The sequence below is a fragment of the Scardinius erythrophthalmus genome, assembly GCF_964197995.2.
Source record: "Scardinius erythrophthalmus genome assembly, chromosome: 9".
Classification (NCBI taxonomy): domain Eukaryota; kingdom Metazoa; phylum Chordata; class Actinopteri; order Cypriniformes; family Leuciscidae; genus Scardinius; species Scardinius erythrophthalmus.
This window is the reverse complement of record NC_138229.1, coordinates 8,267,444-8,294,907: the sequence shown is the minus strand read 5'-3', so window position 1 is coordinate 8,294,907 and position 27,464 is coordinate 8,267,444. Positions and strand designations below refer to the sequence as shown.

At 37.7% G+C, this 27,464-nt stretch overlaps 1 protein-coding gene across 1 annotated transcript in view; it reads left to right on the top strand.

Moving 5' to 3' along the window:
- ephb1 (EPH receptor B1) overlaps positions 1 to 27,464 on the top strand; it is a gene marked incomplete at its 5' end in the record, with an annotated part of 246,297 nt that overhangs the window by 70,410 nt on the left and 148,423 nt on the right. Inside the window, one exon of the mRNA XM_081375455.1 lies at positions 11,593 to 11,657. Coding sequence (XP_081231581.1) covers positions 11,593 to 11,657 — 65 coding nt within the window. The remainder of the gene's footprint in view (positions 1 to 11,592; positions 11,658 to 27,464) is intronic.

Sequence of the window (27,464 nt, the reverse complement as noted above, 5' to 3'; positions counted from 1 at the left end):
TCACACATATGGTGAAGTAATAACGTCTACTAATTAATCCGTTTGGTCGAATTAATGTCAGATTATTGCTGTAAACAACGAACATGGCTGAAGACTACTGTAGCTATTTTTGTTCCCAGTAGTTTTGCTATATTTCCAGATGTTTCATTCTGGTAATGATGGTAATGGCCATGGCTAACGATGCTTTTGGGAAATGCACACCAGATTAGAAAACAACAAACTCCTGATTAAGACTCAGTGAAAAAAATCTTTCTTTTTTTCATGGTGGACTGACAAAGACTGACTCCTGAAAATAGTGTAAAGACTGTGATTGCAGCTTGTTAGCTTGCACAAAAGGTAATTTCTCGTGTTCAATGTGCATCAGCAAATGCAGTCTGTCTGAGAGTAAGACTAGAGTCATATTTATCTGACACAAACCCTGACAGTTAGAACAATAACTTATTATGAAACTGCAATTAACAAATGTAATTTAGAAATAATTAGAGGAATCTAAATGGATTTGGTCCTCCGAAAGATCCAATTACTCAATCACATTGACTAGTTTCTCTCTCTTTCTTGTGCAAGTATCCTGATAATAAGCTGTTGCTCCATTGTTCTTTTTTTTTTCACATTTAAATCGATCAGTTGTACCATGTCCCTTCTCTCACGCTCTTTCTTTTCTTTCTCTTTCACACTTACTGATTTCCCCCGTTCATCGACGTGTGACTTACAGCCTCCATTAAGGATTTCCTCTCCCGTGTCTCTCTCACACACACTCAGATGTGGCTCAGGATTCATTTTCACCCCGTCAGTGGGCGTTGAAGTATCTGATAAGTGTGTGTGGTTCGGTCGTGGTTGATGTGAGACCTGTTTCACCCCATCTGGCTGTCCCCTAACTAGCAACTTTAGCAAATACAGATACAGAATGTAGCTATATCAACAAATGAAAGAATAATGATGCTGAAATTCAGTCAGCGATACAAGCTGTAGATATGAATCTTTTGTCATAAGCAACATGACCGTGACAAATGAATGTTAGAATTCATCAGAATACCTGCTCTCTCACGTGTATGTTGGACTGGTTCATATTAGGGAATTGGTTTGTTTAGATGGTTGATGTTAATTAACTGTTTTAAGTATCTGTGTGGCATTTGACAGTTAAAAAAATAAATAAATACATTTAAAAAACATTGCGACCATGACAACTGATGAGGAGATTCATTCATTCATTATATGACCACATAGATATTTTTGTAAATATGTAAATTTCAAAATTTTAGATTTTGCCACTGTAGTTTGATTTATAGGTGTGTATGAAAATATTTATATACATATGAAGAGTTCAGATGCAAAAGCCTCTAAGTGCCATCTGAAATTTTCTTCTAGAATGATCATTTTTATCAAGCTTGTATATTTAAGTTCAGCAATTTCACTTAAATGGCAATGAAAATGACCTATTAATTGTCATTTAAGTGAAATTATTGAACTTAAATATACGACCTTGATAAAAATGATCATTCTAGAAGGAAATTTCAGATGGCACTTAGCATCTGAACTCTTCATATATACATCCAAATTTCGATATCGATACCTGAACGATACTTTTTTCGATACCAATTTTATGAAAACCGTTTTAACAAGATTACATAACACATTATCTCAGAAAAACTTTGTTTTTATTTTTTCAGTTTGTATTTTTGTTATTTCAGTGAGTTACTTTTCCAAGTCAAAGTCTCATCTCCTTAGCCAGTGCACAAAGGAAAAAAAATATATAACCAACACCATACATCATATTTTCCTTCATAATTTTTCCTTTTTCTGCCAGTGTGAACCGTCGGCAGGGACAGAGGCTATAACATTAATGTGAAGAGGGGGGAAAACAAGAGAGCTAAACTGTTAATGCAGCCAACCTTAGGAATAAGCACACTTTAACAGTATCAGTATAGTTTTATTTAATGCCATGTCAGCATCTGTGACCATCTTCATGGCAAAACATGAATTACAAAAATACAATTACATACAATAAAAATAAAAACCAAGCAAACAGAAAAAATACAGCAATTAATAGTACACAAGATTTTTAACACTGCACACTTTAACAAGATGACTACTTTAATGTGAGTTTAACTTGATCAGTTACAGTACTGTCAACTTTAAAGCATTTTTAGCATCAATTTAGCTAGCTATCTATAGCCATACATCCAAACAATACCTAACGTTACATAGGTCCCAGTTTATATCACCGTGCACTGAAACGTTAACTTAAATAGTACACAAGCATTTACCAGTACAAGTAAGTTAGCCGATTTTGTTTGTTTGTTTGCTAAACGTTAATCTTACTTGTCAGAGTCCAACTCATAGCACTGTCTTCATCAGTTGTTTTGGTGGAGGACTCGTGTGGTCGGCATGTTGAAGGCTCTGTAGCAGGAGGACAGGATGACTGCACCAGCTCGGCTCAGTCTGCAAGACAGAGCAACTTTCTACAATATACGTGTGTGTGTGTGCTCGCGTGTATGTATTCTCATATTAAAAAGTTGTTTCTGTTTAGGTTAAGTTAAATTATATGATTGCATAGATGTATTTTAACCATAGACTGTAAAAAAAAATATGTACGTTGTATCTGTGACGTCAGCCGCAGATTTCTGAAGAGCATTTTTTAAACACCCAATGTGGGCGGAGCCGGCCGTCGCCATCTTGGTAGAGATGACGTCACTCCCGGTGTGGTGAACAAATGAGTCCTATTGAATAGATGAGTCCGAGCTTAGGACCCCATTAGTATGCCAGTAGTATGCCTGATCTAAATCTGTTTACGAATTGCTGTGAATACAGTAAGGTAGTATCAGGGCAGTATAAGCTCAGGTAAAGCTCAGCTAGCATGATCATCGGATAACGTTAGCTGTATGCTATGCTACTATCTAAGCTAACTAAAAAACACACTAACAACGAGAAATGCTTAATTTCACAATATATTCACCTTATTTTTAACGGAAATATGGACACAGCCAGTTAACAGTATTTTGTGCGAGACTTCCGGCCAGGCACTTCCGGTCACTGGCGAGCTAACTCACTTTTCACCGTAGCGGTTAATCAAACAACTGTTCGTAACAACTAACTCATCGTTATGGCTTCGAGGAAGACCAGGATTGTTTGTGCAGTTAGAGGTTGTCATAATAACTGGTACAAAATAAACATTTACTGGAGCAGGAGTGTTTTAATGATCGAAATCATTGACATTTTAATCATCAGGGACCCTACGACCGGTGACACACTGGCTGCGTGGCGTGAGCGTGGCGTTTTCCATGTCTTTGCACACCAGAAACGTGCCTGACGCGGCGCTGCTGCTGCTAGGTGACATATGATAAACCTCATTGGTGATATATTCGACATATGGGGAGAGAGTTGTGGAAGGCATATACTTCGTTAAACATAAATAGGCTATATAAAAACATTTTTTTTTCTTTTTTTTTTTCTTCAGCTGTTGTTATTTGTATCTTTTAATGTGTATTTATTGTCTGTAATGGCAGCTGCTTCTATGCACTATGCACTTTTGAGTCCATGACAAATTTCCCCTAGGGACAATAAAGTATTTTCTATTCTATTCTAAACATATAGCAGCAAAGACAACGTCGGCAGTGTTGACGGTAAAATAGGCTACAGAATATTTCGCTCTGTATTGACAGGTGTAATATTTGAAAATCGATGATATATATTTTTTTAATTACATTTATATCTGCATTTATGTCAAAAACTAAACTTTCAAACATCAAAATGTCATTTATTAATATGTATTTGTCAAAATGACATACAAACATATTTTCCTATTCTATTTTGCCTGGAAACGCTTCCAAAACGCTTGCGTGTCGCGTGAAAAAATAGACGTCGATTCTATTTCTAGCATGCAAGCGTTTTAGACGCGCGTGTCACACAGGCAGTGTGCAAGCTCTAACCTGTTAACATTAATAACATGGGAGCCGAAATAAAAACGGACACGCCACGCAGCCCGGCCTGAGGAATCCCTTCGCCTGTGGTTAAAAGCTTTACATTTGAAGAAACCACCGAAACGACCGTATGTTTGTTTTTTTCATTTCGTGAACACAAGACCTACAGAAGACCACCCGATACCAGAAAAGTGGCTGGGCTACGAAGTCTCAATAAAAACTCCAAGGAGAAACAAAATCATTAACCCCTGTATAAAATCTAGTCATCATGGCATGATCATGATCATGGCATTTATTTTGTATGATTTACAATTATTTATAACCAGCCATCTACTTATTGCTATCCTGTGCTTTGGTTGCATTCTGATGGCATTATTATTTGACATGACAAAATACATCCATAGATATACTAGTCCAGCGCTGGCTCGACCGTGTTTAGGGCGGGGCTGAAGGCGCCGGTGAAGTTTTGGCAGTCTGCCAGCTAGATGCATGAGTTTTTCAACCAGGTCCGGTACCCGAACTGGGTGCGGCGGGGCTTTAGCTCTTTGTTGTATTCATCTGCTAGGGCATGTGTAACATTTTTCTGTCAACTCTGCATAATCCTTCGCGATCGATATCATTAGTTAGCCCAGGGAAGCGAGGAAACGGAAGTGCCGCACAAAAATCGGAAATTGGACCCATGTTTACTTCCGCGTTCGAAAATAAGGTGAATAGCTTCGGTTAAATACTAGTTTATGAAACGTATAAGTTAAAATACATGAATGACTCGTTATAACGTAGTACAAACGTCTTCTATAATAAAGTGATTTTGTATGATTTGTAACCAGGCACTAAAGCAATTACCCATAAAACGTGCTTTGAACCAATCCGATTGCTTGGGTCCTAAGCTCGGACTCATCTCTTCAGTAGGACTCATTTGTTCACCACACCGGATAAACAAAAATGGGCAAAAAGGCGGAATTAGCTGAGATGACGTGACGGCTAACAGACAGCAGACAAACGGCTAGCAGTGACAGCAGCGGCAACACACCTATCACTCAAGTGACCATGCACTCAATTACGCAAACTTTAAGGCTTAATATAATTTAAACGGATGAGTTATAAAAGAAATTCATCCCCTCACAGTTGCCATAAAGGGCAAAATTAGCTATATAGACCAAAACCACTTTTTGTACCAGGCTGTAAACATTTTTTTTTTTTTTTGCTGTAAAGTTGGGCATTTAAACATGGGGGGTCTATGGGATTAACTTTCTTTTGGTGCCTGTCTCTAGCGGCCAGTCGATGAATTGCAGTTTTAATCACTTCCATGTTAGATTCAAGAGAGAGACAGGAAGGTTGCCGCTTGATTTTAACAGAGCTTGCCCCGATAAAAGCTACTTTTTTTTTTTTTTTTTTAACTTCAAGAGGAGCTTGACTAGTTGAACTGCTTTAAATTTTAAGTAGCTTGTATCTTGGTGTACTACAGATGTAAAGTAGTTTCCAACAATGTTGACTGGTCAGACTTGTTCAAGGTTAGATCAGAAATTCTCTCCGTGTGGTTTAAGGTTTTGGTCAATATAATGCCACGCTGGTTGCTCTGGATGGGCCTGTTGCATATGTGTGTCTGCAGGTGAGCAATTTCATGGTGAGAACCACAGTATTGATCGGAGAACGGAGGCCTGCTCAATGTTTAATGCGCTCTTTCTGTACTGGCACTATCCTGCATTAAATATTAAAGTCTCATCCCCGAACGCCTTGTGTAAATACGACAGGCAGAAAGAGACAGGGTTGAGCGCTCTCGGGGTTGTGGGTTATTGACCCCGCCTGCCAATGGGTGAGTGATGCGGCTGTATTCGTGGTGAAGGTTATTCCTCCCCTGTCATGGAAGTCAGCGCTCTGACCCATCCAGATGAATAAGCCTATTTACACAGCTTTATTTAAGGCCTGTGACATCACTCAGGCTCTCAGGACCACATTTCTGATTAAAACAGACTCTCTGCTTATTGCACTGTGGCTCTGCAGGTTTTGGGAGTGAAGTTCTGCTTGGTAATAAATCCAGTGAGATGGGGCTCTAGGATAGGTTACGGATAATAGAAATGTATGTACTGTAATCGGTGTCTTAAGGACGAGAGTGGGCTTTTGAGATAGACAAATTGCAAAGCTAAGCTTTTAAAGAGATAGTTCAAAAAAAACTAAAAAAACTGTCAAACCTGTATGATTTTTTTTTTCATAGAATACTAAAGGAGATATTTTGCAGATGTTGGCACTGCTTATTTAAAGTCCCCATGTAATCAAAATTGAAGTGCTTTTGATTTTCGTATGCATATTTTAGCCATACTGTTATCTGTAAGCTATATGCGCTCCAAATCAATGACAAAATTCGCTTTTAGAAGATACAAGCATTCTAAACCTACAGTTTCTCACTTCTGCCAATGTGGATCAATGATTTGGATCAATCTGCACTTCAGCTTCTCATCAGATTTTCCGTCCAATCAAATGCTCTCTAGAATCTGAAGCGTCCCACCTCCTACATTATAAATAGGTGCTGAAGCTGTGGCTGAAATCGGTCAGTTGTTCACACAATTTCTATTTTCTACATGGTGAATGACACATAGTGCACTATATAGGGGATAGGGAACGATTCAGACAGTGTAAATATGCTTTAAATTGGGGTGAATGAAGTCTGATTTCATGTTAGTGTCACACGAACCACCGCAGCGCACATACAGTCTACTCCGTTCCAGAGACACAATAGAGTGGATCATGCGCGAGTCGGCACATACCAGAAAACATATCGGACACAATTGAATTCTGCACAGGTGGTCTCTGGAAAGGTCTCGTTTTTAAGTTTCGTCATAAGCTCTTCACACATTGGCAATACAAAAAGCGAATAACACACCAACATTCTTACACAGCCACTTTAAAGTTAATCTTTAAAAACACTCGTTTAATAAGACTGTTAAAGGTAATCTTTATCAAATGTCAAGATTAATATCCATTTTTCATAGTTTGTTATAATGTTGTTAAGCTTATATTCACTTGTTGTATTTTAAATGAGTTTTTTTTGTGTTTGAGTTATCTATCGGTTTTCATCTATACCATGAACATATCGGCTTAATTATATCAGTCAGAAATGTGATATTGTGCATCTCTATTTGATGTCAGCGAATTAATACACTGTTTTTCCCTCGTAACCGATTTCAGCTCGGCACGATGGGTGCGGACTAGGGGTGGGCGATATAGCCTCAAAATTATATCACGATATTTCAAGAATATATGCGATAATGATATTTATGACGATATAAAAAAAAATGTAGATTTTTTTTTTATTATTACATTTATCTCACCAAAATGTTTGCTCACTCATTGTGTTTTTACAATTTGGTAATTTTGTTTTTAAGAGTTTACACAACACAAGGAAGCTTGATTTCAATCTTTGAATTAAATTAAAAAAAGTAGCAAAAAATATATACAAAATAATAAAGATACAAATAAAGATAAAAGTTTTTGAGTAGGTCCGTCTAACACTATTCAGAAATACTACAGAAACTGAATAAGGTAATCAAATGTAACATAACACTAGTCCTGAGTCCTGACTAAATTAAATACATAGGCTATTAATTCTGATTCCTTACAATGAAAGCTATCTTTTGTTGTTTTGACGACAACATTAATGACAGACACATATGGCTGCTGTCACTTTTAGAGCTAGTGCCCGGATCCATTATTGTTATACTGTCTGTCACGCGCGTTTTATGGTTATTTCAGACATAACCGACTGTTTACGAATACACTAACCATGACCGGAATTTTTACACAATTTTGCGTGTTTTTTCCCCCGTTAAAGCGATATAATCCGCGAAACAGAACTATTGTTACTCGCGAGCTGTTTGTGAGACGGCTTTACTGCATGTATGCACGCAGAGTAAACATCTCTCAGAGAGCGCGCGAGAGTAGTTTAAAATCGCAAATGTTTAAACTGATGAGACTTAAAAAGAAGTGAAAATGCTAAACTTTAGTTACGATGCAAGTGACAAAAGATTCCGTCATGTCCTGACTGCTAAACACAAGAGTGTGGTATTGACGCTTGACTTGTGCAACCCATTTTGAGAGCGAGAGAGAGAAGACGCGGCACCGCTGAACACTCACGCGGTTGGTAAAATCAGTGTTTGCGGGGGGATTTCCTGCATTATAAGTGGTAGGAATACCTGCGGGAATTATTAAAATACTTTTGAAGTAGCTCCTTTTTAGGTACTAAATCGTCATTGGAGGCTGACTTGCTGCTCTCGCGCTCAGACAGGTGTTGTTGTGCGTGCTAGGGAACGTAATGCGCCATATCAGTGATATCGCGATATGACACTTTTTTATCATGTAAAAATTTATACCGGTATTATCGTGGACGGTATGATATGGCACACCCCTAGTGCGGACGATTTAAAACAAAGACAAATAGCTCAGTGAATTTCTAAACCCAAAGAAAGCAGAAAATAAAAGGAAGCAATTTTGTGTGAAATGACAGAGGTAAAGAGGGTCACTGTGTAGATTGACTTTACTATTATACATGAAATATGTGATCTACTCTGTGCTTGCACCTTCTTACTCTCTGGTTTCTGTGGTGGTCTCCATTTTGCATCTCTTTGTTGGCGTTTTGCATCCTAACAAGATTCCATGATCCCTTTGTTCCATTATGATAATTTATCATAGGCCGCACGATGCATATTAATGAGCTTGAAGCTGATATGACCTCAAAAACCATTAAGTTCTGAACCTACCACCCTGTTCTCCTCTCACACAGACTGAGAGTGATTTCTCTGGAGGAGGATGTATCTCCTGAGGGAAGTAATGTACAGAGGTCTGTCTCCTCTGAGACACCAGCTGCTGGAGAAAGCGCACAGGCTGTGCTATTTAGAGAAATTGAATTATGGCGTGTGATTTTAATAACAGAGCCAACCCACAATGTGCATTTTTTTTAGTCTAGTGATTTAATATTTACATTCATCACACTGTACCCCGCCCACACCAGTAAAGAGCATCTCTGATTGGCTCTTAACTCTCCGCTTTCCCAATCATAATTGATCAAAGAATGAATGATCTCCTGCTTATTATCTCCTAGAGAGGCTTATCAATCATCACCGATCAATAACAACTAAATCATTCAATGTGTTAATATAATCTCTTTCTCATAACAATCTTTATTTGAACTATGTTAAAGCTCCTGTAAGCAGTTTTTAAATAGGCTACTTTATTTATTTCAGTTATAGCTTATGACTGGCATTTTATTTTATTATACGTAATTTAATTTTAAATCACATTTCATTCAAATATTTAGCTTGTGGGTTGGTTTTATTAGTTTAATTTTTTTTTTTAATTGTATTTCATTTAATATTAATTTAATTTAATTGTTTTATTATTTTACTTAGCACCCAACCCTGTGCTCATGGTGTGTGAGTTTTGGGCAATACTACCTGTTTGATTGAACAATATTGGTTGCCATCCGAATTATGTATGAAAAATAATATATATATATATATATATATATATATATATATATATATATATATATATATATATATATATATATATATATATATATATATATATATATTTATATCTCATTTGTTAGACTTTGTATATATAACTAAATATAAATAACAATATGTTTTCATGAAAGATTATTCAATGCTGCTTTAAAAGTGCTGCTTTGCAACAGTTGGGCTCCAAACCAATATATTGGAGAGAAAACAGTATAAGTATAGTGAGTTGATGGCTAATGATCCCTAAAAAGTGTGCAGCTCTTGGTTTGGAATGTGCCTGCATACAGAGAATGAACATGGATAGACTGTGGAACTCTGATTTGAATTTAATTGGTTGTTTTTAAGGAAGTTAACTGGGCATTACCGGCTGCCACTGACTTGGATTAAAACTTTACAAGCCTTATTTATGCTTTACTCAAGCGCTTGACAATACGGTTTATGATTCATATGAGTGAGTAGGCTATGTGTTTTCTTGATCAACCGGCGGTGAGTTATTGACGGCCGGGGAGGAGAGTCACGTTATCACAGAATTATACATCATGTTATGAATCCTGTAGCTGGAAGCTCAAGTGCTTGTCATCTGCTTCTCATCATTTATCCGAAAGAGAGCGAACCTTTCTTACTTCATCATCTTCTCTTTCTTCCTCTTGAAATATAGAGAAATCAAAGGAGAGAGCGCATGATTAACTCCAGAGAGATTGAGATACGACATACGAGGGACGCAGAGAGTGAGAGTGGAAATGACAGTTGGCTTTCGGTGCGTAACGTTAGATTTTGTTTTGTGGAAAGAGCGGATATTCTTAATCTTTTCTCTCCCTTGTGACATCACTCGTTAGTTATAACCATCCCGGTGTGACAGGCTTCGCTCTGAGCGGGAGCACACAGGGATGCAATTAAGTCACAGTGCGTCATATACACACGTGTGTGTGTGTGTGTGATGGACCCCCAGAGGGAAGGGTAGAAGGAGAATGGCCGTTGGTGGGCTTAAGAGTTGGATTCTGGTCCGTTTACACTGATGTGGTTTGGCTCCAGAAATTTGTGAGGCACTTGAACGATGCTATAGTGCAGGAAGACCCTACAGCGCAACAAAACTGAAGTCAACAGCACTGGACTGACGTGTGCAGTGTTCAGAACATGCGTGTGTCATTTTTTTAAACAATTACTCATGCGTGCATACATGAGCATACAAACAATATCATAAATGGAATGAAAATTGGTAATTCTATCAAACGTGCGCCTTTGGGGTTCCAGTGGTTTTCAGTTTGATAAAGTGATTTAAAGAAATTGTTTGTTCAATTGATGTTCTGTTTCATATCTTTGATGAGCTTCAGTGTGCTTGCTGCTAATCTTGATGCTTTTTTTAAATTTTAAATTATGGAGTAGTTCATTGCAAGAAGAAAAAAAAGTGCTGACTTCAATTGTACATTTTTGCTATTCTAGCAAGGAGAAATTGGAAACGCAAGGTTGAGGACAGACCCAAAATTAATCTTAATGAAATAAAAACATTTAGTTAGTTAGTTAGTTAGTTAGTTAGTGTGTGTATTCCTTTAATGTTCTATCATTAGTTCCATTAGTATTGTTTGTAAAACATAAATACTTACTTTAAGGGACGCAAATGGCACCCATTTTGTATAATTTTGTGTTTCCTCTGCTTTTATGGTCATTGATGGAAAAGTCAGGTTTCACTCCAGGTTTTCTATCACTATCATCCATCTTATCTGTGTTTTGTGGAGTGTGTGCATGTGGATTATTCACCCGGCTGGTCAAAGATATCTCCCTTGATAACGTCAGACAAGAGCTTGACCACTTAAAAGATACATACAGCTTATCCTAGATATGTCTTTAGAAACACAAGGCCATTGTGGGTGCAAAAGTGGCACTGTACAGGGTTTTTACTCTAAAGCAGTGTTTTTAAATCCTGATTAACTGATCAGTTGAATGGATTTTTTAATAATAATAATAATAATAATTATAATTATTATTATTATTATTGTTAAATATTCATTCATTCAATAATATATTTATTAAATAATACAAAAAAGTTTATTAAATAAATACATTATGTATTCATTGATTTATTTAATATTAATGAATATTACAATTCCTTATTAAACTAAATATTCATAATTCCTCATGAATCTTTCTTTTTGTCTGCTTTACAGAAACATTAATGGACACCCGGACCGCCACAGCAGAGCTCGGGTGGACGGCGTACCCTTCATCAGGGGTGAGTGTGTGTTTGTGTGAATAAATGACCCGCAGAACTGCTCACACTGTTAAAATACTTACCCTGTGTCTTTTATTTTTAGAAAAGCACATTAAACCAAAACCACCTCCTATTCACCCTTCAGCAACAGCTTACTAGATGAAGAGAGCCTAATAATTTCAGATTAACTCTAAAATATGCCATAAAAATATGTTTGTACGACAGGTGCCGTGTCTGAAATGTGAAATTAAGAGATCAACGTCTCACACACGCACACACACACCTCTTTCTCTCCCTGCTAGGTACAAAGCAAAACCCTCATTGCAATCACCGTATGCATTACGCTCCACAGTTCAGAAAGACTTAATGACATAATGGGTCCACTTAAGGTAAAAAAGCACCTCTGAATCCATCTAAATGTGGTCCGGAGGAGAGCGGGCTACTGTAATGACAGACGGAGCCTGCAGAGAAATATAAAGCTTTCATTGAACTCTCAATAAGGGCACACAAAATTGTTCTGTCTGAGTGTTTTCCGTATTATTTCATGGAGATTCTTTAGAAAGTGATATTGTTTCCGTTGGATACTGTTGTTGAGCAGAAACATATATTTGCATGATAGCACACTGACTGGCGATTTTATCAGTGTGAACTATTTTTTTTTCCTTTGGTTTCTGTAACGTCATGCTAGCTCCACCCACACTGAAATCTCACTGGTCTCAAATCATTTTACTTCACATTACTATGAAAAATCATGTGATTTAGTCGATTCATGCAATTGTTTTCCTTCGAGGACAGAAAAAAAATGGAACATTTTGTTAAAGCCAATTGTTTAAAGAAGATCTAGTGAGCTGATCTAGAAACCGATGCTCTCTCTCTCTCTCTCTCTCTCTCTCTCTCTCTCTCTCTCTCTCTCTCTCTCTCTCTCTCTCTCGACCAGCTGTGCTATAAAAAATTAATAATAAAAGTATCCACAGATGGTCACCGGAGGACACACACACCCACACAGGCATATGACACACACATCTGACAGTGATGGACAGGGAATTTAGTGAGAGGAAATCCATTAGCTCATCATGTGACAGACAGCCATATTCCCCCCTGTAATTAGTGCAGTTTGCTGAGGCAAGCATCACTAATACTATTGCTTAAGGGGAAGGATTTGAGCAAACACACATTTTTAAACTTTGTCACTTCGTGGTTGCATGCCTTGCACTTTGACAAGCACCACTCACATTTACTTCAGAAAATGTCACATCCACCCATCCATCCATCCATCCATCCATCCATCCATCCATCCATCCATCCATCCATCCATCCATCCATCCATCCATCCATCCATCCACCCATCCATCCATCCATCCATCCACCCATCCATCCATCCATCCACCCATCCATCCATCCATCCATCCATCATCTTACTCTTCACTTCATTCTCTCTTTGGGGTCACATGTGAAGGTTTAACCCTGCTCGTCCTTCACATGCACAATTGACTGCTTTCACGATTCATTCACACCATTTGGTGAATTCTCACAGCTGCCCCCCTCCAACACACCCGCATCAGTCTTTCTCTAATAGATCTCGCTTTCCATTAACCCCAACCCCTTCCTTTTCTCTTAAATAAATCCCTAAAATCCCCAATTCCTCGCAGACCTCAGCCGGCCACTCCTGCTAAAAAGGCTCACGCACACATCTTGAGCTGGAATGACCGATTGTTCCCCTCTGTCTCTGCGATTACCTTTCACGCCTGCTTGCCCCGTCCCTCACCCAGAGGTCAGAGGTCAGAGGTCGGCTGCTTCTTCAGCAGCCCATATTTAATTCATCACCCCAGTTTGTGTGTGTGTGTGTGTGTGTGTGTAATGCTCCCAGGACACTTCGAGATGTGCTCTTGATTATATGATGTATGTGCCATACCATGATTTCCCTTTCTGCTGTCATAGCAATCGTACTTTAGCATGTGTGAACGTATCGATCGGATAGAGTCTGCGTGATTTGGAAGGGAAAGTAGACACTCACTCCATATGAATCTGAATGAATTGTCCTGGCTGTGTCACGTGAAAGACTCTTAGTTGTTCATGCAACAGGAGCAGTGCTGCTGGGTGTTTATGACAGTCACATGCAAATATATTAAACAAATTTAGCCAGGGGACAGTGTCTGTGTGGATGTGGATATGTGTTTTTACACTTAATCTACAAACCTAGAAATTGTCTTATTAGTGTTGGCATTATTTTAGCTTAAAAACTTTTAGCAAAAGGGATAGTCAAGATCAGTCATCATTAATCACCTTGTTGTTGTTCCAAATCTGACTTTTACATTTAGATTTATGCATTTGGCAAATACTTTTATTCAGAGTGACTTGTGCTACCAAGCAAAAGTTTACACTGTTTACACTTGATATGAAGATGCATTTTGGTCGATCGGATCACAAGATTTTGCTATACTGGTGTAAACCGTGTCTAAAACTTTTTGAGCTTTTCCACTTTCTACCAGTTCTAGAGGTAGTTGAAAACGCATTCAATCGCATTGCTTTCGTAGTGTAAATGCTCATGTGGTCGAATGTGTCCGAACAGCCACAAAAGACCGTCTACTCTCCACCTACTGGCTTAAACATAACGGGAAACACACTAGCCAGACGGGATTTAAACTTTTTCAGCTGAAGATCTGTGAAAAACATACCAAGCACAGTGTTCTCTCACAATTCCTGATTTCTAACACGCACTCACCGGCTTTCAGAGCAGAAACGAAAGGCCTTGGCATTGCTAGTGTCATGCTCTACTGTTTAAGCTCTACTGTAAATATGATTTATTTACAATCACTTAAAACATAGAGGCAATCAAGGTCCAAAAACGACTAAAAAGTAAACAACAACAACAACAAAAAATGACATGCATTACATTCTGAGCCATACGAGATTTATTTTTTATCGTTGGCCTTTCTTTCTCTGTCTCTGTGCCTCATGATTACCTTCAGTAGTTTCTCTGGATGTACCAATTGAGATGCCTTGGCTGCTGTTGTATAAAAAACACTCTTGTGTTGCGTGTGTGTGTGTGTGTGTGTGTGTGGTAGATTAAAAAAAGGCCTTAATTGAAGTCTACCCAGTCTTTTTGCTCTTCTGTTCCTCTGAAAGCAATTTAGCCCTCTATCCTTCTCTCTGACAAGCTAAACAAGGACGGTCACTATCTTTTGCTGTTTTCTCTTAGCTCAATCACAGCCAACCATGTGCCTGCAGCTTTTCAGATGCCCTTTGTTCCATTCCCTCTTTATTCATCTTTCATTTTCCCCCTTTCTTTTCTAATCTCACACACTCATTCTCACTCAAGAGTCTGGGAAGTCTTTTGCTTGCCTTACACTGCAAAGAAATATTTCTGTTGTTGTTTTCAGTTTAAATATCTAGACATCCTTAAAATAAAATGAGGGTTTTTGGATACACTACTGTTAAAATTTTTAATAAAAAAAAAAAAAATTCTTGTGATTTTGAAAGTAGTTTCTTATGCACACCAGGCTGCATTTATTTGTTCAAAAATAAAATTAGGGTTTTTGTATACACTACTGTTAAAAAAACTTGGGGTCGGTAAGTTTTTTTTTTTTTTATTATGGTTTTGAAAGAAGTTTCTTATGCTCACCAAGGCTGCATTTATTTGTTCAAAAATAAAATGAAAATGATAATATTGTAAAATATTATTACAATTTAAAATTCTAGCAGTATGTGTGTGTAAGTATGTGACTACAGTTGACCTGCTATATGTGGTTGCTAGGGTGTTGCTATGTTGCTATGCTACACAGAACACCCTAGCAACCATGTTACATAAAATTGTGCTTAAAAACGTCTTTGTGGTGCGCTGGAAACTACTGTACCTAGAACACCAAATTCACGAGTTCACACTTACAAATAATCCTTTAATTTTATAATAAAAAAAAAAGTTTGCGTTTTTGGTGTGCTGTCCGAGTAGAGGGCTCAGAGCCCGAACCCAGAGAACTCCCCCCGTCTTCCTGGCTATGGTAAGAACCAGCCAAGAGTGAGGAGTCAGGGTGGTGGAGGGATGCTGAAAACTGTCGAGGAGCATAGGTCAGTCAGCTACGTATAGGCCTTACTCATGCTGATTGGATAGATCATTTGAACATGCTCCTCCCGAACGTTTTTAATAAAACTTCATGCATTTTGGCGGTAAGATGGTGGACAACTCAGAAAATGTAAGAATCTCTTATTTGAATGTTTTTAGTCTGCACTGCTGGATTATTTTAGTATGAACCTGAGGTTAAGTGTAGTTTTGCACCAAATTATCAAGAGGGAAAGGGAGAGAGAGAGCCATCTCTACTCGAGCACATTAAGAACACTGCTCTTTGAAGAGCGATGGCTCGCAACAGCGCTACACAAAGTGCAATCCCTCACACACTTCTAGGTGCAGTACGTGTGTGTTTTAAAGCGATTTCTCTGTGTTAAGTGCTTTGTGTCACTTAAGAACCCATATGGACGAGAGTATGTGTTTGTAAAGTCTGCAGTGGACTTGTAGCTAGTTTTGAGTTAACACTTAGTGACAAGTGGCAGCGTCCACAGGCTTTTTTCTTGCTGTCCTAGTCGAGGTGTGTGTGAGAATAGATGTTCTCTCTGTATTTTCTGCCTTCAGATCACTTAAGTGAATGTACATGAGAATATCTGCCCTTCTTTCTTGTATATTTAATGTCTTGTTCTCTTTTATACTTAGCAGCAGCGCTACATATACACACTACTCAGCCGAGGCCACTTCAAGGAGGTGAATTAAGGCGCGCCATGTCCTGTCCTAAAAACAAGACAAGTTTTTCCAATGGTTGAGATCTCTTTGTGTCTAGTCGCACAGAGCCAAACTTTTGACGGCAGCACAAAGGCTGGTCCACTTTGCAGTTTATCCTGGCCAAGAATTGGTGACTTAAACAGAAAGAGACCGTGTGGCATTATGTAATGTGATCAACAGCCATTTGTGTTGTTTGTAGGTGGCATTTAGAGGTGGGTAAGTCTTGCTTTTATGCTACTCAAACCCTCTCACACTCTGAACATCTTACAACTCTCTCCCCACCATTGAAAAGTTTTTCCGTAATTTATGACACAATGCTTCCCTGCCATTGACAAGTTTTTTCAGCAATCCACGTTTTCACTGTTATACGGTAGGGGGGCGCTATTAAGCATCTTCTGAAATAGTACTGAATCTCCGGATCCAAACACAAACGAAGAAGATTCCTTACGCACATGTAAGCTAATGTGATCATCAAACATTTAACAGCATATAAATCAAAACTGCCTAACGTTACCGAATGAAATGTTGAACCCACAAAGAGGTATAGGATTGTGTGAACTTTGGGGGTGTTGATGAACTCGATCTACTCAATCTATGTTTTGATGATTGTTCTAAATCTAATCCGGACATTATCTTTGACTAAAACGTGATGTTTGTTATATATATTTTATTTTATTGCATGTTCAGATATTCATACAATAAAATATTCTGGGGGGCATGAAAGTTTTGTGAAAATAATCAAAAATGCTTGCACATTTAAGTACAAGTATTTTCATCTTTTCCAGGTTTATATCAGAACATGCATCACCTGTTGGTCTTATTTGGAGAGTCGTATCTCTTTCTCTCTCAGTTGGAGGCCAATATGATGAATGGTTGTTTATGAGTACCATCATGTTCTAACAGCAGTAGGCACTGGGTTGTTGGGCAAAACTCTCTCTCTCTCTCTCTGTAACTCATGGTCATTAACACAACACATTAAACACTAAACCACCCCGTCTCAATATTTTAAGCCACTATAACATGACAAACCAAATATGACACATTTCTCCAGTGTTTCTAGAGCTCATGATGGGGGGCTTTCAGGCAAATCAGCCAGCAAATGTTCAAGAATGTAGGAGGTCTGTCATAAACATTTGCTTCACGTGAAGTGGTCGGCCTGGTAAATCCATGCATTTGTAGATAGAAAAATAAAATTTCATTGGTTCATAATACTGTAAGGGGGCGGCCCCATCCTATATCAAAAGGACTCTGGGGGTGTCCCGAACACCTCTATCACTATCAAGTAGGACTGCTTGATTCCAAAATTTTTGGAATTGGCTCAGATTCTGGGTTCAATTGACTCTTGAAATGAATCCTCACTGTGTGGTTTTTATTTATTACTTTATTTTTATGTATAATTTTTTTTCATTTCTTTTCTTTTTTCTTTATTTTTTTTCTTTCTTTTAATATCAGTCTAATGCATTAAGTCATGTTAGCGTTTCAGAACGTCCCCGAGAACGCGGGTTTTGTGACATCATCATGTACAATAGAAGTCCCATTTCATTGGCTAGGCACCAACCAATAAAATGGCTCATTTGAACATCCCCGCTCCTGCCCCCCTTTCTCTCTCGCCGCCACTGAGTTGCTAGTGCACAAGTTAGTTTTGAATCTAATATATCGCGAAAAGAGTAGCAAAAGTCAAGGCGTAAAATTTGAAATTGCAGTGACAGATTTGAGAAGTTACAGGCGTATAATTGAGGTTGTACTGCAAATGTGAATGTAAGAATAAGTGCAAATATTACAACTTTGTGTCTGTCATTGTATTTCTGTGAATGGCATTTTACACAGTTGTGACTACTTGTCTGCAGCTTCAAATTCAGAATACAAGTTTGTGACTATTTTCTGCGAGTGCAAATTTCAACATTCAACTTCAGATTTTTATTTTACAGGTTTTCACATTGGAGATGTGAGTGTAAATTTTAGCATACAAGTATGAATATTTATTGTACAAGTTCTCAAATTCACATCTACGTGCTCTCGAGTTTTGCTTCTCTTTTACCTTCATACTGTAGGTATCAGCAATATGCATTCACACATACAGTATGGCTTTATTTGAATGTGTGACATGATGACACTTTGACAGAATAGCTGCAGTCAGTTTTTTTTTTTTTTTTTACAGATTCATTGAAACAAACTCGTCGAAACAACCCGTTTGTGGAAATGAATCGGAATTCCCATATTACCAAGCAATGACTCGCTATATTGAACTGAATAGGGCTAATATAGGGGAGTCTATTCCCTTTGAAAGAATCAATTCCATCCTTTGAAACTTATTCTCGATTCCCAATGCTCTCTCTTTAAGAGCAATAAATCTTATTCGGACTAAATTTCTAGGCCATAAACCAATAGAACAGCCATACAACTATATTAGAGAGAAGTTAAGAGCCAGAGGTCAGTGTTTATGGTGATTTTTAGTTGAGGGGTAATTATTTTCCTCTGGGCAGATAGGTTAGGTCTCTCCACCTCTCTTGCTAACCCTGTTTACTCTCATCTCACGACTGAATTATTCAGTTTAAGAACACTCTTAACCCCCACACACATGCGCTGTGGAACCAAAATATATCCAGCCGCACGTACAGGGCTATTTAAAGCCTTGTCATAGATGGGAAATGGATGTTGGGGTCCTGGAGAGTTCCATTATTGCTATGGTGACGGATGATGGAATACCTTTGTTTTGCTGCTGCTTTTTCTTTTCCTCTTTTTTTTGTTTTAAACCTTGTGTGCCTTTCTGAAAGTGACAAGGTTGGGGCCCTAGCTCTTAGTGCGTGTGCTTTGACATGTCGAGTCGTGATGCTCAAGAGGGAAATGGGAGTTCAAGACTCGGTTGCATAATTTCCCGATCCCATTTTCCCTTCTTCTCATCATTGCCCTACAGAGTCGATATAAAAAAAAAAAAAACTGGCAAAAATATCAGGGAAAAAAGTGACTGTGTTACTAAGCGGATTTTTTTGTCATTTTTATCCAGCACTCTCTCCTAGAAAGTGTGTCATTGATTTTTTTTAGACTCATTTTAGAATCCTTTATTTGGATGGCTCATTTAAACTAAAAAAAAAAAAAAAAAAAAAAAAATTTACCAATTCCAGTAGTCACTCACTAGTCACTCACTATATATATATACACACAAAATATTTAATTAACATATTCATATTTTAAAATAGTTATTTAATTAAAAAGACAACATGTTATAGCATTAATATATATATATGTATATATACACACGTTTTTTTATGTTTTCATACATTGCAAAGTGGTACAGTGAAATAAAATGTTGTCAAACAGAGGAACGAAACAACAAAAAAGTGAGTTGCTCCCTGTGAGTATCTTGTAGTGTATTGATCTAATTTCTCATACAGAATCTTGACTGTTATTCTGAGTAGCATAGATCAGCTTTAAAATAGCTTTCTAAACTCTATAAATATGTCATATTGTACACATTTGTTGGCCTTCCATATTTCATAGTTTTTAACTATGCATTCAAATCGAAGTGCATGGCTAACTCAATCCATGTGCTTAATGTTCTGTCCTCTCTGACTGTGTCTGGAGATTAATGTGTTGGTTTGACAACAGGTCCAGTTCTCACCCATTACAGTTAGATATACTTTATTGATCCCTGAGGGGAAATTTGCTCAGCGGTGTAGCATGAACTACACTGTATAATGAAGGTCCCCAAATTAAATCTGTTAAAGCGGAGAATGTGTTTCCACATCTTTCTCTCTGATATATTTGTGACCCCTCCTGGGTCTGAGCAGACCTGTAAATCCCAGGCAGAGAAACGGTCGGCTCTAGTTGAGATCCGAGCTGATGAAAGCGTGCAGTCCGAGAGTTTGAGCATGAGCATGATCATTATAGTCCAAGCCAGAGGGCTTCAAAACAATTTGACTTTTGTCCTGCAACTGGACAGTTTTAATGACTTCATCACCATTTTATAGACAGTCTGAGATTGTGAATCCTCAAATTGCCATTTCTGTCGACCTCTTTCTCGCCGTTTATTTGTGTGCGCCTCCGGCCTTGTGGAGGGAATTTGTTGTTGTGTGTGTGTGTGCTGTGAATGTGTGTATTCAGGGGGATGTTTCAAATCTGTTAAACTGTGTTAAAAGTAATTAATTATGTTACATCATTATCAGCTGAGGCTCTTTCTCTCTCTTCCAGTGATCTTGATTTGTTGCATTTTATCATAGGGACCTGCAGTGTAGATTCTGGCTGCGTACAAAATTGCATACTCTCTTGAGTACTTATTTTGAATAAGTAATTACTTCACGAGCACTAAAAAAATTACGTTCTGTATAGTATGAATGTATGAATGTGTGTAGTATGAATGTAATCTGGATGTCCTACATTTACCATGTTGTCATGTGACCTACTGTACAAGCATCAGTTACCTCGCTTTACTGCCATTCATAAATCCTCTCCCGTGGCCTCATGGGACAGTGAAGTGTCCACCATATGCACACTTTAGAATCTCACTGGAAGTAGTAGGTCATCCATGTACTTTTTGCCTTCTTTTTTATAAATACTGTGAATTCGGACATACAGTGGAGAGAACAAGTATTTGATACACTGCCGATTTTGCAGGTTTTCCCACTTACAAAGCATGTAGAAATCTGTAATTTTTATCATAGGTACTCTTCAACTGTGAGTGACGGAATCTAAAACAAAAATCCAGAAAATCACATTGTATGATTTTTAAGTAATTAATTTGCATTTTATTGCATGATTGCATAATACCGTATATACCCGACTATAAGACGACCCTGAATATAAGACGACCCCCCCATTTTCCAGACTTATTTTGGGACAAAAAGAGATTTTTGTGGAAAAAATCTGGTTTTCAACAGAAAATAATTTTATTTGAAAATTGCAGTAATTCATTCTCTCTCTTCCAGCGCGCGCGCGCACCTTTCTCTATCTCTCTCTCTTGCGCTCTGCGTCTCGCACGTGCACCTCTCTCTCTCTCTCTCTCTGCGTCTAGCGCACCTCTCTCTCGCTCTGCATCGCGCGCGCGCACCTCTCGCTCTCTCTGCGTCTCGCGCGGCAGAGAGGAGCAGCGTTTTAAATCAGTTAAACACAGAATGTTGCTTCTCTAATTTTACATGCAAGTATAGCCGAAATCATTTGTCTAATGGGTCATGTTTCAGTCACTATTTCATATTTATTCAGTTGTTCTTTCTCCCTTTCCCTCCGTGATTTTGTCTATATCGCGCATATAAGACGACCCCCCATTTTTCAGCCTATTTTTAGGACAAAAACCTCGTCTTATATTCGGGTATATACGGTACTTGATATGATCACCTACCAACCAGTAAGCATTCCGGCTCTCACAGACCTGTTAGTTTTTCTTTAAGAAGCCCTCCTTTTCTCCACTCATTACCTGTATTAACTGCACCTGTTTGAACTTGTTACCTGTATAAAAGACACCTGTCCACACACTCAATCAAACAGACTTGTTCTTGTAAAGTTCTTGTTCTCCCCACTGTACTTCTTTTGTCACATACTGTTTTCGTCTATATAGTAAGGAAGTATGCAATTTCGGATGTGTCTGTGCACTTGTAGGCTTAACATGTGACCATGTAATGGGAAAGGGATAGTTAGGGGTCCAAGCATTACATCTTTCTTCTATAATTTAAGCATCATTTCTCCAGTCTTCACTCTTCAGTGTCACACGATCTAATATGCTGATTTCGTAAGTAATGTTTCTTATTCTTCATTTCATTAGAGATTAAGTTTTGAAAACAATTGTGCTAATTTATATTTTGATACATTTCCCCCCCCCAAGATTTATTGATAGAAAGTTCAAAACAACATCATTTATTTGAAATAGAAATCTTTTGTAACATAATACATGTCTTTACTGTCACTTTTGATCATTTTAATATATCCTAAAATAAAACCAGAAACGGAAACGGATGCACGCGTCTCTCTCTCTCTCTCTCTCTCTCTCTCTCTCTCTCTCTCTCTCTCTCTCTCTCTCTCTCTCTCTCTGTGTGTGTAGAATTCTAAAGAGAACTTTACACTTTTACAAGTTTAATGTCCGTAGCAATAATGACACTGTGTTAGTGTTAATGTGAGAGCGCGTATCAATGCATGCATGCTCATGATATTATGTGCAAATCTCTGATGGTATAACACAGTTCGTAATGTGATATATGAGCTGGTACTCGGCTCTGTCTGCTGTAGCCTGTGGCGTGAGTCGGGTTGAGTGATTGTGGTCATTTCAGCAGACAGAGAGACAAGCGTCCCTAGACCAGGCTGGGGAGGGACGGGCCTGTATTAATGGCAGCGCCGTGCCAGATTGGACGGGTCCATCTTATACAGATAAATCATCATTACAGGGGTGGAGGGGTGGGGAGTAGCTTTGGCAGTCAAAAGAGAAAAAAAAGGGGCTTTCATTTGTGCCCAGGATCTCTGTAAACTCATTCATCATGCCAGCCATGTTACACTCCCACCCCTCCTCACCAGTCCCACCTCTCTCTTCTCACTTCTCGCTCTCATCCCTCCTTCTCCTCCAGAGCAATGCCTTCCAGCTCTGCTGTCTCTTAGGAGGTGATGATACACTCCCTCTTCTACTGTGTTTAAAGACAACATGGAATTTGCACTGCAGTTATGTGACTTGACTTGAAATTTAAGGACTTGTGACTTTCTTGACTAAATTAAGAAAATTATATGAATTAGACTAAAGTTGACACTGAAATTGACAGTATTCATAAAAGGAGATTTGGTGTTGCAAAATTGGCAAATCTAGGATATCGGACGCGACCATCACAACCTTAAACTTCATTGTCCACTTCAAAATGAAAGGTATAAGCAAATCTGTCCAATATAAGTAATTTGACTAATATAGAGGATAATGTGCAAAACAGCATGCTTCTTTATACAAAATTGTCTTTCAAATGCTTAAGGCTTTCGTTGCCTTACAGCTGGGGAATTATTATAATAAAAAAAAAAAAAAAAAAAAAAAAATATATATATATATATATATATATATATATATATATATATATATATATATATATATATATATATAGTACTGTGCAAAAGTTTTAGGCATGTGTATGTATGTATGTATGTATGTGTGTATATATATATATATACATACATGATACATACATACATATACATACACACACACACACACACACACACACACACACACACACACACACACACACACACACACACACACATATATACTGTACATACAGTACTGTGCAAAAGTATTAGGTATGTTAATAGCCCCCCCCCCCCCCCCCCCAAAAAAAAGAAAAGAAAATTGTTTTAAGTCAGTTATTTATATCTTTTGCTGCAGTGTGTCAGTAGGAAATATCAGTTTACATTTCCAAACACTCTTTGCCATTAATTGTAATAATCCAGTGAGATTTCTGTATGCACAAGGAATCTGACAACAGCCAGGATGATCTGATCTCACCATCATCGAGTCCGTCTGTGATTACATGAAGAAACAGAAAAAACTGAGACAGACTAAATCCAGAAGAACTGCGGGAACGTCTCCAAGATGCTTGAAGAAACCTATCAGCAAAGCTACAGTACTGTGAAAAGCACTGGCACTTGTGTTAAAATGCTGTAAAGTGAGAATGCTTTCAAAAATTTATAAATTTAATTTATATATGATTTAACTTCTATTAACGAATTCAAATCAATATATGGTGTAACGACCCTTTGCGTTTAAAACGGCTTTTGTCCAGGTACACTTGTGCATAGTTTTTCAGGTAGCTTTGCAGGAAGGTTTTTAACATGCCTAAGACTTTTGCACAGTACTGTGTATGTATATATATATATATATATATATATATATATATATATATATATATACCTAACGCATATTCTTTTTTTGATTGTGCAATATTATGAAAACATTATGAATCTATTCAAATAACTGACAAATTGTGCACAATAAGACTAAAGACAGTTATTAAGGAAGCAGAAAGGGTCCATTTTTATTTCATGTTGTCTTTTAAAGATGGGAAGCGTAAACGGGAGGGCGGAGTTTTTGTCTGACAATCACGTCTCTTTAAATTACCGGAAAGAACAATTCAACCTGATGCAATCAAAAGAGGTAAAATGACAGTGTATAATTAAACGTGGAGATATGAAATTGCTGTGAAAAAAATTGTGACAGATGTGTCATGAAATGGAAACTGCACTGTTCTGGAGGGCTGGATTTTGATTTACCACCATTACGGACTGTGTTTCTGCTTTTTATCTTGTTTTCTCAAAATTATTTACCGAATCGTGGTGTTGTGTAGGAAGTTACATTTATCCCATGGGTGCCTGCTCACATTAATCTTACATTTAAAAAATATGAATCATGCAAAATGCATTACAAGAAGAATGGAATTAATTCTAGTGAAGTGGAATTGCTTGAATGAACGAGTCAGCTACAGATGGCTTTTTATGATTGCTTTTTTATTATTTGTTCTTTGCTTTTCCTGCTTTATTAAATTAAACATTAGTCTACTGAATATTATTGTAACATTTAAAGGGATATTTCACCCCAAAAAGAAATTTCTGTCATCATTTACTCACTCTCATGTCGTGCCAAAGCTTTATGGCTGATTTTCTTTCTCTCAAAAGAAGTTTTGAACAATGTAACTGGTGGCTCTTTTCCATGCAATTTAAATGAATGTGGACTGGAGCTTTTTCAAGTCTCAGAAACGCTTGAAAATGAGTCAAGTATGACTCGTATACTATTCCAAGTCTTTGTGAGAGGAATAGACTGAAATTTAAGCTCCCCTTGGCCATTTCATGAGAGAAGAATCAATGTCCAGTTTGTGAACTGGAATCATTCTTTCGAACCAAATCTTTTCAATGAACGATTTGTTGATGAATTGGACTGAAATTGTTCTCAACTCGCTGACCGTTTGCAGTGATTAACAGCTTGCTGGAGAAAAAATGCTCACAAAAATCTATCTTATGATTTCAGAAGACTATATAATGTCAAATGGGACACTTTTATGATGCTTATGGCATTCCAGTCCATATTAATTGTAATTGCATAGAAAAGAGTGAACTTTGTTTTCTCTTTTTTTCCTTGTTTGTGTTTCTCAGAAGAAAGAAAGCCAGGTTTGGAATGACATGATAAATAATGAGCAAAGTTTTATTTTCAGGTGAACAATTTCTTTTAGATTTATTTCAGCTGTGTTTTACTTTGCGTCACATACTGGAGAGATTATACTGTTTTGCCAACACTTCACGCATTGATTTTTCCTCCTGGGTTTCAAACTGCCACACAGATGCTGATCCATCACTGTTCAGATTAGATTTTCTCGAATTCTCCTTTTCTCTGTTTCTGCTTTCATAACGCACACACACAGCAAAGGTGTACACGCATGCTGATAGCCCATTGGATCAGACTTTTATCCGGTGAGGGTCCACGAGTGAGCAACCCTCCAGAAGCCACACACACTTAAACAAAACAAACAGCGCCCACACAGTTACACACACACTTCCCGTACCGATACCATAAGTTTACAGCCCTCAAGAGTCCACTTACAAACCTTGTATTTGTTTCCCTCTCCCACGGCTGTGCCACCTCAAGGGAATTCTGGGATAGCGTAGGATGGTTCAATCGGTCAACCTGCTCTGTTAAAAGGTAGAGATTACCCACAGGGCCGTGCGGTAGTGTGCCTGTTATCCAGCTTTAACAGTGAACTGAACGGTTCAAGCAGCAAGCAATCACGTACGGGCAACATGACCCTACAGTACTTTTACCTCACAACTGTCCACCGCTGAGATCAGTATTAAAGAATCAGGCTTTTAACAGCATGGATTGTGTGTTTGGACGTCTATATTTAAAATGAACTTTTTAAAATGATTCACTCACCCTAGTTTCAGTCCTGTGTGACTGTATTTTTCGTATAGAACCCAAAAGGACGTGTTAGGTTGAATGTTGATGCTGCTCTTTTCCATACAGTGGCCATCAATCTCCAAAAAGGACCAAAAAATTATCATGAAAGTTTTTTAAGGCTTTTTAAGAGGAAAAGACCAAAAAGTTCACTATTAATCATGTGAAAGTCTTGCCCTCGGCTACAGCTGTCAAATCTCATTCATGTTTCCTATTCAAATAATCTGTGAAGATGAAGGAATGAGATGAGGCTGAGTAAATGATGACAGATTTTTCATTTTGGGGATAATTAACATTTTATATATTCTCTTATTGAAGTAGTTTTTAAAATATTGCAAAACTAAAAAAAAAAAAAACCTAAAAAAACAACAACAACATTTTGTTTGTTTATGTTAGTTCACAGTGCAGTAGCAAATGTTAACAAATACAACATTTGATTTTAATAATGTATTAGTAAATGTTGAAATGAACTAAGATTAATAAATGGTGTAGAGGTAATGTTAAAGCTCCAGTATGCGACTTTGGTATTTGACCACAAGAGGGCGCAGTTTCAACAATAACAAAGGCGAAGCTTGATGACGCTATGAAGGAGGTGACGATGGGAGATGTCGTTTTTAATGCGTTTTCACCATCTAGCGATATATCTACATGGAGTTAATGAATCATGATCACGGATGAGGTAATTTATTCGTTTTTGTATTACCTGTCTGATCGTATTATTTTATTTCATCATAATTAATGAACTGCAAGGAACGTGAAATGTTATGCTATTATCCCGTTACAACATACAGCTATTTGTCAAATGATTTGTTTGGTTAATGTTGTGCAGTTTTACGTTTTTATGGTTAATGCCGTGTTGTTTAACGTGTTCAAACCAATATCTAAAAGTAAATTTGAACGAACATTTGCAAGTAATGACTAAATATATTTTTTTAACATCATATCCGATTGTATTTAATTGTACTGCCATAATCTCGGTCACCACACGTGATAAAAAGCCTTACCAAAGTACAAAGAGCAATATAACTTTGTTTATAAGTGCTATTATTGACAGTTGCATGTCTTACCTGTCTATCAATACACTCGCGAGAGCAGAGTCTCGGTCAAGTCCAAGATTGACGCGCAGCTCTCTCCATCTCGAAAACGCCTGCCGATATTTATC